Source organism: Vombatus ursinus, unplaced genomic scaffold (assembly GCF_900497805.2).
Source record: "Vombatus ursinus unplaced genomic scaffold, bare-nosed wombat genome assembly UNPS02009205.1, whole genome shotgun sequence".
Lineage (NCBI taxonomy): Eukaryota > Metazoa > Chordata > Mammalia > Diprotodontia > Vombatidae > Vombatus > Vombatus ursinus.
Window position 1 is genome coordinate 60,179,021 of NW_020948983.1, and position 12,699 is coordinate 60,191,719.

Genomic DNA, 12,699 nt, shown 5'->3' on the forward strand with positions numbered 1-12,699 from the left:
GTGTACTATTCTAAGGACTGACTTGCTTAAACTTAGATGCTAATTGTACAGCTTTTCCTCATTCCCTAATCCTGGAAAGACTCTGTAGCTCGAAAGGGAAAGAAAACTGAATCATGTAGTCATGAATTATCTGAGCTTGGAAGACTTTCAGTGGTAAAATAAGTAAAGAGCAGGATTTCAACTGCTTTTGCAGTTAAAGTGACAAAGTGTATGATGATCATTTTCAGTTATCACTAAAAGCTGTTGCTCAGTTGTATACTAGGGTTTGGTGGTTGTTAGGTAATGGAGTATGCAAGCACTTTATATTTCCCTAAACCCATTTAGAATCAGCTACTAACTACTAATAGTTAATGAGTTTTCCTTTCAAGCAGATTTTACATGGTCAACACCTCAGGCTGTTGTCTGTTTCTCATTAGATGTTATATAAAGAATTTATATTCTTTGAGGAGTTAACCCCTAAATGGATAGATTTCACTGGAATCTCACCTTCTGACTTGCTTAAACTTAGATGCTAATTGTACAGCTTTTCCTCATTCCCTAATCCTGGAAAGATTCTGTAGCTAGAAAGGGAAAGAAAACTGAATCATGCAGTCATGAATTATCTAAGCTTGGAAGGCTTTCAGTGGTAAAATAAATAAAAGTAGGATTTCAACTGCCTCTTCAGTTAAAGTAACAGTGTATGATGATCATTTTCAGTTATCACTAAAAGCTGTTGCTCAGTTATATACTAGGGTTTGGTGGGTGTTAGCTAATGGAGTAGGCAAGCACTTGCCTCCAGTTACTTAGGAGCAGAGGAATTTTCTCTGCTTTTGCTGTGTACATAGGATTATTTTATACCTGAATGGATCTGATTATTGTGCAGCTCTCCAGGACTTCCCATTTGATTCCCTCCCATTTGACCAACTAAAAAAAGATTTGTTCTCATAGAATGTTCTGGACATTGTCCATTTAATAAAATCCAAATAAGGCCTTAGCTTATATGTACAGGAATTTAGTTAATAGTTGTATAGTTGAGTTCATAAAATGGCTATTTTACCTGTTCGCTTACCTATGTCTTTGTATTACTCTTCGTAAATGCAAGTTGATGCTTAAAATTGAACTTAAAACATTTTTGAGTTTTCCCTTGACTTTGACTAATGATTACATGATTTATATTTCCCTAAACCCATTTAGAATCAACTACTAACTACTAATAGTTAATGAGTTTTCCTTTCAAACAAATTTTACATGGCTATCACCTCATGCTGTTTTCTGTTTCCCATTAGATGTTATATAAAGAATTTATATTCTTTGAGGAGTTAACCCTTAAATGGATAGATTTCACTGGAATCTCACCTTCCTCTAAATCTTCAACTTGCTGCTGGGTGTTTCTGCCTGAGTGTCTCACTAACACCTCAAATACTTGTGAAAATTGTTTTCTCTACTCAGCTCCAATATCCTTGTTCAGAACTTTATTGTAATAATTTAACTGGTCATCTTTCTAGTGTCTATTTGATTTAACTTCCTTACTCACCTCTCCCACTCTGCATTTGTGTGTGCCATTCCTTCTGTTATATTCCTTTACCACCAATTGAAATTGTTATTTCAAGGCCCAGGTGAGTTACCAAATCTTGAATCCTTTTAGTAATCTTCAGGTTTTCTTAGGACTCTGCCTGGTCAAATGCTCTCTTGTAATATACTTTGTACGTGTTGCAGGCCACCCCACTTCCCACACCATTTGCCCATCAAAGATTGTAAGTACTTTGGTTAGGGGGTCATTTTTAGTTTTCCTGTATTTCAGTTCTGTATACTTGGATTTAGTTTGAATTGTGATTTCATTGGTATTGAGAATTCCCTGATGGGGAAACACCCACACATTGATTATATCAATAAAAGATTAGTGCATAGGTGCTGAATAGAAATAAAGTCAGGAGGTTGGACTTAAACTCGACAGCATCTTAGACTAAGCTGTATGACCATAGGTAGGTCACTGCTTTCAGCCTTAAGTCTGCTTCTGCAGCTGTGCTGCTATCCTCACAGGTTTGTGAAGGAAACACTTTGTAAGTACTAAAAGTATTTATGCAAATGTAATACTTTTTTGTGCTAGAGAATTAGTCATATAATACAATAATATGTGTTGAATATATAATGGAAAAATATTAGAAACAGGAGGCAGAGAACCTGGTTTTAGCTGTGATTGAAGCTGGCTGACCTGTTGAATTTGTTCTTCTTCCTTGTAAGCATGAAATAGCCCATGAGCAACTCAGGACAAATCTCAACTCTTCTGGTCCAGGGCCTGCAACAAAGGAATCTTCTACCTGTTTTAGATGGATTGTAAAAGGGCTGATAGCTCTAGGCAGCTATAAAGCATTAGGAAAAGGTAGAAAGTAGGAGACCAACCTTTAGGCACTTTACCAGTTTTAAGGGGCTTAGTAATAGTTTAAAATGAATACAGTGTAACTACTGAACAGGACTGTTAATCCAGCAGGTCAGAGAACCAGTTGGTAACTGGGGGAATTGATATTGCAGGGACAAGTACCAGGAGCTGCTTTTGCACATGTAATATATGCCCTGCTCCCTTCTACAATCCACATATGTAAAAAGGGCAATGTCCACTGACATAAACCAATAAGTTCCCTTCTAGGATTTAAATAAGGATTAAGTTTTGAGATCAATTTGGAAAACAATAGAACTGTAACCCAATTGTGGACCAGGTAACCTTCTTGTACTTGGAAGTTTTGTTTTCAGTGAAAAATGAGCATAAATGACCTAGTACAAGGAGAAAGCAGTAGCTCTGAGTTCAAATTTTGCTCTATACATCACCTGAGGTCCCCTACATTTATGTATTTATTGTCCAAAAGGAAGGAAAGTAACCCAATGTATATTTGCATTTGTTTTGATTTTTGACCCTCAACTAAAAAATTCAAGTTCCTGCCCATTCATGGTTTGGAGATTAAAGTCCTTTCTCACGGAGCTTCCTTTCTATTGGCAGTGGTGGTGCAGTGTATGCACACCTGCAATTTCAGGAAGAAAGCAATAAGGCCAGGAGGATAAGGAAAGGCTTCCCATGCAAAGGGGGTGGCACCTGGTGTGATTTTTGGAGGAAGCTTGGGGTTCCTAAGGGTTGGGGGGGAAAGGAAGGAATGAATTATAGGCATGAGTGGACATTGCAAAAGCAGTCATGGAATGCTGACATCAGGAAATAGGTCACTAGCTAGCGTGGGGAGGAAAGCAATATGAAAATTTAGAAAAGTAGAAGGGAGCCAGATTGTGGGAAATTTAAAATGCTACAGTAATGTTTTTTTTCCTTAGTCCTAAAAGCAATAGAACACCGCTTAAGATTTTTAAATAGGTTGGTAAGTTTAGACCTGAGTTGTAGTAATAAGTGTGGTACAGTGATAAGCTAGCCTCAGTTAAGTATGTTGGGGTTCAGGTGGTTTTATTTTTAACTGTAAGCTACCAGTTCAGTGAGTTTAGGTAAGTCACTTAACATCAGTGCCCCAGAAAACCAAGACAGAGAATACTTGATATTTATGAAGCTCACTGTAAAAGTTTTATCAGTGTAATCACAGGTCAGGATAAAAAAAGTAGAGCAGACATTGAAGATGGACTCCTGAGAAAGTCACTAACTAGGGAGTCAGAAGTTGATTGCTAGAATTAGTTGATTGCTTCTTTTGAAGAAAAAAATTCATTTTTTGCATCCAACAAGATTCTTTTGCCTTGATGGAATTTAATTTGAATCTAAATTTAATTAGGATTTCTAAACTTACTTAACTATACTGCTCATCTTTCTCCCTCTAAAATTCTGTGATCTTTCTGCCACACAAGTATATGCTTCTAGGATTAGAGAGTGAGGAAAACCAATGGTATGGCTTCTAAATTTGTATTGAGGGCTGGAGGTTAAAGTCACAAATATGAAAAGAAGAATAGGTTTGTGAGGCTCCCCACCTTTTCTGCAAGTCCTACACTGCTGTGAGATTGAAGTGCCTTAGTACCCACAGAGACCAACCATAGCAGAGTTTTCAACTATTTATTTGCTGTATTACAAGAAACAATTAGTCAAAAAGGCCAAAGCCCATGTCATCATCTGATTCTTCGGATTCCTCTTTCTTAACTTCCTCTTTCTTCTCTTCAGCTGAAAAAAGAACAAGATGATGAGATGAATGTAGGACTATTTGAATTGAACTAAACTTAGAAGTAAATATTTCTTGAATACTACTTCAAATACAGTGCAAGAAAGCAAGCACAGTTCTAAATCTCTAGGTGGCACATAGTCAAAAGTATAATGTCTTCTTGCTTACTTGTGCCTTATTTCTTCTACCCAACACTAGTAAAGCATGTCATCTAGGATGAGATATAATATGGATAATCTACTCAGTCAGGAGTGACCTGGCCTGTATGTACATCCCCCTGATGCTCAACAAATCTATCAACTACTTTAATCTATGGAGACTACATCTAGTTTAGAGATCGAAGAAAGGATGCTTACCAGGGGCAGCACCAGCTGCCGGGGCAGTACCCCCAGTAGGAGCAGCACCAGCTGCTGGGGCACCTCCACCAACTCCTACGTTGCAGATGAGACTTCCGATGTCAATGTTGGCCAGGGCCTACAACCACACAACCAGCAATTAAATATTGGCTGTTCAGCTAATTTTGATTTATTTTTATGGGCTACTCGGTTCAGCTCTCTTCATTTTTAGAGGACAAAGCAGTTAGAGAGACTTGGGTGTTCTAGAAACAGGGTAAAGAAAAGATGGGCGAAATGTATTGACCATGAGAGCTACCTTAGAAAGGAGAATGACTTCAGATCTGTTCCCTACTTGCTTGGTTTTGATTTTGCAGGACATTCAGAGCCATATAAAATCTTGTGCTTTTCTTAGTATAAAACAAGCTTGTCATATCCTGACATCAATATACAGTACTGGCATTGTACAATGAGTGACTTTGTTCCTTATATAATCTGCTAGGCTAAGGCTGTCTTACCTTTGCAAATAGACTAGGCCAGAAAGGTTCAACATTTACACCTGCTGCTTTAATGAGGGCATTGATTTTATCCTCCTGAAACAAAGCAATAAAATGCTATTTAGAACTCACTTTGCTGATAACATGGCATATAAGCTTTCCAGAACACATCCACTATTAGATACTATACACTGATAGATTTTTTTGGGTCCAAAGATGCTGTCAAATGATAATGTTGATATAGCACTTCAATGTTGACAAAAGCACTGTTCATAATCCAAGCATTTATTAATTATTGCTAGGTGCTGGGGACTCAAATAAAATGAATATCTGTCTTTGCTCTCAAAACAGCATGATATGGTAGAAAGATTATCGAATCAAAGGACCTGGGTCCAAATCCTGCCTCTAATATTCACTTATCATAATGATAACTAGCATTTACATTGTCTACAAATGCTAGATACCTTACAAATATCTTATTCGGTCCTCACAACAACCCTGTGAGGTAAGTGCTACCTACTTTATTTCCATTTTTACAGTTGAGGAAACTGAAGCAAACATTACATGAATTGCCTGAGGCACGTTGCTAGTGTCAAAACCAAAGCTGAACTCTGGGTCTTGCGCTCTAGTAAGAGCTAGTAAACTGCCTGTTTTAACTTTGGACAAAAAATAGCTAGCTCCTATACAGTGCTTTTAAGATTTGCAAAATGATTTATATGAGTTATCTCATTTGGTCCTCACAATTCTTGTGAAAATGGGTATTTTTATTATCCCCACTTTAAAGATAAGGAAACTGAGTCTGGGATGATAAATGAGTAGCATGGGGTCACACAGTGCCCGACGTGGGAGTCGGGTTTTCCTGACTCATCCCATTCCACCATCTAATTGTCTTTTTGGCGCTGAGTTTCCTTATCTGTTAATTGAGGAAGTTGAAAGGAAGGGAAGGACAGGCATGTTTACTCATGGGTTATCTGTGAATTTCCTTCCAACTAGATCTATGGAACTTGTAGTCTACTTGGGCTACTAGGTGGCACCATGGATAGACCTGAGTTCAAACCCTGCCTCAGACACTTATTAGCTGTGACCCCGGGCAAGTCACTCAATCACTTCTTGCCTCAGTTTCCTCATCTGTAAAATGGGGACAACGATGATGATATAGCCACCTTCCTCCCAGGATCAACTGAGACAACGCTGGCAAAGCCCTGGCACCTACCAGGTGCTACAGAAACGCTAGCTAGCATTGCTGTTTTACCCATCACCACCATTACTGGCAGCTGCTGGATGTTGAAAGCCTCGGACACCAGGCGGTGGGGGGGGGCATAGCTCCTGAAGCCTGCGCCCAGCAGGCGTTAACGCGGGGGAGGGGAGCGGCTTTGGGGTCCCGAGGCCCCCCACGGCCCCCTACCGCCCCCCGGTCGTGACCTTGTCCGTCCTGCGTCACGCTCCGGGGAAAGAGACCCCAAACCAAGGCCGGATCCCGGGGCCCCACCCCCTCCCGTACAGTGAAGGAAATTGAGGCCCACGCAGATAACTGGTGCAGGGTCACCGGAGGGGCCGCAGGGTCTGGATTTGAATCCAGATCCTCGGATTTCAAGGTTGCGCTCTGCTCCCAAGGCGACCTTGCCGGGAGAGGGCAGGGCGCCCCGCACTCCTCAGCTCAGCCCCACGCAGCCGGCCAGGGCCAGACCCGACCCCATCGGCTCACCGTGACCGTGACCTCATCGTCGTGCAGGATGAGGGCCGAGTAGATGCAGGCGAGCTCCGAGACAGAGGCCATTTCTGGGGCTGACCGTCCTGGTGCTAGCTGCCCGGCCTGGTGCTAGCCGCCGGCTGAAGTGAGCCTCAGCCTCACCTCAACGCGGCCTTGGATTCCTGGGAAGGACCGAGGACCTTACAGGCAAACGGCGAGGCGGGGCGAAGCGGCGTGGCGCCTGCGCAGACGCACCGCACAGAGGGGCGCGCCTCTGGCCCCGAGGCCAATCGGCACCCCGCGGCCAATCAGCGCCCAGATCCGGGCGGAAAGGGCGGGGCGCGTGCCTCCCGGCCCAAGACCCGCCAGAGCCTTCGGGCGGTAGTCTTAGCGACCGACCCTTGCCTTGCACTGCGCATGAGTAGCCGCTAGGAGGCGCTGCTCCCCACCGTTCCTTGGTCTGCGCGTTAGACGATCTTCCAAAGCGAACCGTAGTCTCCAAAAGAAAAAAAAATTACCTATCTATACGTCTGTTTGTCTGTCCATCTGTATTTCCTCATTGCTGTTTTCAGCCACAAATCATAATGACTAGAGCCGGTCGGTCTGCTCCCCTTTTTCAGGGGGCCTTTAGGAGCCAGGCTCCCATCCCAGGCAGGAGGCTGCTACCAGACGCCCGAGCGGGCGCAGCGATTTCCCGCCTGCTTCGCTCGGGACAGAGCCCGCCCCCTGCGGGGAGCGCTGCGGCTGCTCCCCTGCTTCTCTTTCCTGATCCTCCCTGACTCACTGTTTCTCTCTTCCCCCCATTTCTTCAGTCAGCTCTCCGAAGTCTGTAGGTTTTGGAGAGTAATGCCTGTGGGCATCCAGAGCAAAATCAAGCAGAAGGAAAAGGCCAATCCCAGGCGTGCGACAAAAGGGGAATACTGCACAGTGCAGCCTAGAGCCCTGGCTCTGGAATCAGGACCTGGGTTCGAATACCGCCCCTGACACGTGAGCTCGGGCAAGTCACTTAATCTGCCTGGGTCGCTCCCTGCTTCTTCTTCTCTGTGAAATGGACTAGAGGGGCTCTGAGGAGTGGATTAGCAGGAGAATAGTAAGGGATGGAGGGGGTGGGGGGAATGCAAAAGGAAAGGCACCACGTCGCCTGTCTAAGTGCCACCCAACCGGACTCTGTGTTAGAATCATTTCCTGGGAAGTTTGGTGCTCTTGTAGCTCCTGTTTCTTTGTGTAGGTGAATCTAAATAGAAGCAGCCTGGCGTGTTTGAACCAGACATTTCTGGGTTCAAGTCCTGTCTCTGATGTTTACTGACTGTGACCCAGGGCAAGTCACTTTGAGCACTCCCACTGTTCTAGATAAATCTCTAAGATTATAAATTGCAGGAAAGGTGCTGATCTGCGTTGGTTGAAGGAGTTTCCCATCAAGGGAGTTTGATATTATAGGTTTAGTCCCTATTCAATTCCCTATATAAGTATCCTAGAACTCAGTCCTAGAGACCAGGAATCCCAGGGGAATAGCCAGAAGTCTATAGAGGCTTCTTTTTTCAAGACCACAGACTGTGGACCATCCCGCAGGGAAACGTTTGGTCCCGATCATGAGTGTGAATGAGGTGAGCTTGTCTATAAAATGGAATGGAAGAGGACGGCAGAGTGGATTAGAAAACAGAAGCCAACAACGTGGTGTTTCCCAGAAACGTGCTTGGAACATGATGATTCACACAGTTAAAATAATGGGCAGGATCAGAAGTTACTGTTCTTCAGGTGAACTCAAATACATAGAAGTAGCAATCATGATCTCAGACAAGATAATAATAAAAATAAACATGCTCTAAAGAGATAAACAGGGAAACTACATTGTTTTAGTCACCGAAGATGGCATATTGTGTTAGTCAGGAAAGATGGCAAACATATCAATATACGTGTACCAAATGAAGTAAAATCTAAAAAATGAAAAGTCAATCAGGAAGAAATGGACAGTAAAACCACAAAGATGGATAAAGACTTCAATGTACTTCTTTCACATTTAGACAAACTAACAAAAAGATAAACAAGAAAGAAATTAAGGACCTGAATAGGATTTTGGGAAAGTTGGATAGAATGGCAATTATTAACAATTACTGAGGAATAATAGAAAGGAGTATACATACATACATATGTAGATAGATAGATATCTCAATGGTGGGTTGTAAAGGTTCACCTTTGCAGAAATTGAGTGTTTTAGGGCATAAAAATCTTTCAGATTCAGAGTAGCAGAAATATTTAATACATCCTTTACTGACCATAGCAAAATAACAATCATGTACAATAAAGGATCTTGGAAGAAAGGATTAAAAATTAGAGACTAAATAATTTAATCCTAAATAATAAAAAAAGTCATAGAAACTATATAATTTCATCAAAGACAATTACAAAAATGAGACAATATACAAAAAAATTTTGGATGCAACCAATGCAGTCTTCATGGGAAAATTTATATCACTAAATATCCAGGTTAAGTGACTTGCCCAGGGTCACACAGTAAGTATTAAGTGTCTGAGGCTACATTTGAACTCATGTCCTTCTGACTCCAAGGCCAGAGCTCTATCCACTGTGCCACCTAGTAAACATCCTTTTCAAGAAAAGAGAAAAATCCAGATCAATGAACTGGATATGCAACGAAAAAAAATCCTAGAAAAGCAACATATCAAAACCTTCAACTGAATGCCAAAACAGAAATCTTGAAAATTGAAGAGATTGAAAAATTGAAAGAAAAAAACCCTATTAATTGATAAATGAAACCAGGAGCTTAAAAAAAAAATAAAACACCTGAGAAATTAAATGGCTAATTTGATTTTTGGAAAGAGAGGAAAATGCATACAGATGAAAAATAATAAATGTAATATTAGCAATGAAGCTATAACAACATAATAAAAATTGTATACTATGACCAGGTTAAATTTATGTCAGGAATGAAGGGTTGGTTCAACATAAGGAAAACTACAAACATTAAACCATATTAAGATAAAAAAAAATAAAATTATTTGATGCAGAGGAAAGTGAGAAGAATCAGGAGAACTATATACAAAATGCCCACATTCTTGTAAGGAGAAATAACTTTGAAAGGCTTAAGAAACTTGATCAATAAAATGACTGATGACAAAAGATGTTCTACGCCTCCTGATAAAAAGTTGATGGTCTCAAGGTACAGAATGAGACATTTTCAAACTTGGCCAGTATATGTATTTGTTTTGCTTAATTGCATATTTATTACATGGGCTGGTTTTTGTGTGTGTGTGAGTTTGTCACATTGTAGGAAGAGTTGGGAGGAGGGGATTAACAATGATTGCTTGAAAAAAGATAATAAAAGATAATGCAAAAAGAACTGAAATAAACGGAAAGAAGTTCAGAGAGAAACAGATAAGCAGGATAGTTTTGAAAGTACCATTTTGAATTTATTATGTACTAAAAAGAAAAAACCTATACATAATAGAAATTCATGGTTTTATACATCATCTTCATTACCTTATTTGTGGAAATGTTTGTTTTATTTGGTGTTTGTTAAATTCAGATTTTAAAAAATCATCTAACCAAAAATCCTAAAGCCCAATGAAGTTAGTCTTTGAATTCCATCTTTGTAGCCTTTTGGCAAAAACTGAAAGAAAAACAATGACAATTCTAACACAAATCATACAGCTTCCTTATGGTTCCCTTCAAACTATATGATATACTGAAAGGTTTTTTAAAGTATTAAATGGAAGAAAATCTCTATGATGAACTTTCAGATCACCTAGACCAGCAGTAAAGAATTTCTACCGGGGAAGAGGGTATTATTTTTTCAAATTTAAAACATTTAGGGAGAGAACTTCATAATTGGAATTCCTAAGCCGATTTATATTTTGGGAAATTCATTAAAACTGCTTGTTGCTAGGAGATAGAATTAGGAGAAAAGGGATGGGGGGAATTTCAAAGAGGTAAATTTAAGTTAAATGCAGGGAAAACTTCCTAATAATCGAGCAGATATCTTTAACCTGAGGTCTATCAACTTATTTTTATAGGTATTTTAACAACTGTATTTCAATATAACTTATTTCCTTCATAATCCTATGTATTTTATTTTATGCATTTAAAAACATTGGTCTGAGAAGGGGTCCATAGGCCTTACTAGACTGCCAAAGGGGTCCATGGGACAAGAACAGTTCAGAGTCATCGGCCGATAACTACACCTTTGGAAGTACTGCATTCCCCTTCATCTAAAGTCTTTGAAGGATCATTAAATATCCCTTTGTCAGAACTCATTTATCTAGAGCAGGAATGAAGCTAAAATACCATCTGGTTCATCCGCCCTCCCCTAGTTTTATGGATGATCAAACTGGGGTCCAGAGAGGTTAAGGTCTTTGCCCAAGATCACACAGGTATTCAGTGCAAGAGGTGAGGTTTGAACCCAGGTCTTTTGACTCCACTTAGAGTCCTTTCTATCGTTCCTCACTGGATGTTGTAGGTGTTCTTGGTCAGGTTTACCTTGGACCAAATAGTCTTAAAGGTCCCTGCCAAATCTGAGATTCTGTGAACATCATGAAAGGGCTTTTTTATGCGCTCCATCACTCAACTGAATTGAGAAACCTAAATCCCTTTGATAATGGAAGTTTTAAATCAAAGAATTCCTTTTCTTTTGGGTGATTCTGGATTTGTGCTGCCCTCTTGTGGCAAGTCTTTGGAATGATGAGTTAAATTGCTGGTCCTCTCTAGTAATTTTGAAGATCCTTAAATTGTTAGGGCAAATTTAATGAAGGAATATAGTGCAGTCTATGGTGCCTAGAGAGATGGGTCAGGTGAGCCTAGGATGAATGAAGGACGTATCCCAGGTACACATGTATGATGAGATTATGAATCTCTGAGTTGGCAAGGAATTATGAAGTATTGCTTAATTGGTAAGGGGTCAATAGTAGGAACTGAGAGAGACACAGGGAGATCAGAACTATCTCAAAATGCGATGGGCAGCTTTGGGATCCCTTTCACTGGAGGTCTTCCAGTGGAGGCTGGAAATAGGAGCGGGGGTGACCTGCTGCAATGGTGCAGCCGGGGTTCATATTGGGTCAGACTAGCTGATCTCGGAGGTGCTGTGGGGCTCCATGTGTAAAACTGTCCGGAGCCCAATGACTTTCATATTGTATCTAAGTGACAATAGAACCTGATCGTCCATGCCGAAATCATGCCTACCAAAAGCACCCGTCTGGGACCATTAGGCCTAGGGGCTTCATACAGAGGTCCAGAAACTTGTCTTCCTGCACAGATCGTGTCTCTTCTTTGCCTTAGTCTGTAGTCTTGGAGAGTTGCTGTGGCTAGAAAAATTCATCACCCAGCGATGTTCCTTTCTGAACTTGGCAAGGCATTTTCTTGGATGATAGACGTACAGTGAGTGCATCACTGGGCCTATGCTGGAGGCTGTGTGGTAGAATAGAAAGAATACCACATTTGGAGTCAAAGGAACTGAGTTCAAATCCTGACAGCTAGATTTAAACCTAAGTCTTTCTGATTCCATGTCCAACACTCTATGCACCAAGCTGTGTATCTTGCTTTCCAGTGTGGAGTTGGGCCCAGCCTTCTGAGTTGACTATTAGCAAGGCTCTCTGGGTGGGACTGTGAGCTAAATAGGGAGAAAATCCCTCCCCTCCCCACAAAGTAACTGGTGCTCTTCATGCCCTGGTACAAGGGTTCTAGTGATGTCATTCACTAATCCAAGAGCAGATCCAAGAAGAAAGACATGTTTGTACACTCACAACTCCCACAGTTGAGTGGAAAAGAGAAGCAGTTTGACTTTCTCTCATCTCCCATGTAACATAGTTTGCACAACTGACTTTTTCACTTTAGATCCTCAAAGCTATTTAATGTTTAAAAAAAATTAAGTAGGATGTATGAAAGATTTTTTTCTTCTTCTTAAACACTCTGAGTTTATTTACGATCACAAAGGTGGACCTGAATTTCTTTGTCAGATAAGAGCTTTAAAGAGGCTAGCACAGTTTTTCTGGCCAAAACGTTGAAACTCATTGAGTTTCTCTGCAGGGACTAGTTGGAACCTTTTTGAATGAGAGGCAGCT

At 40.9% G+C, this 12,699-nt stretch overlaps 1 protein-coding gene across 1 annotated transcript; it reads right to left on the reverse strand.

Annotated features, from left to right (window-relative positions):
* Positions 1 to 3,993: 3,993 nt before the first annotated feature.
* On the reverse strand, positions 3,994 to 6,862 carry LOC114035637 (60S acidic ribosomal protein P1). The gene is made up of 4 exons (XM_027851939.1): positions 6,647 to 6,862; positions 4,963 to 5,037; positions 4,469 to 4,586; positions 3,994 to 4,114 (listed from the first exon to the last, which is right to left on the reverse strand). Exons 1-4 carry the CDS (start codon positions 6,716 to 6,718, stop codon positions 4,035 to 4,037), a joined length of 345 nt encoding a protein of 114 aa, XP_027707740.1. The 5' UTR covers positions 6,719 to 6,862; the 3' UTR covers positions 3,994 to 4,034.
* Positions 6,863 to 12,699: the final 5,837 nt, after the last annotated feature.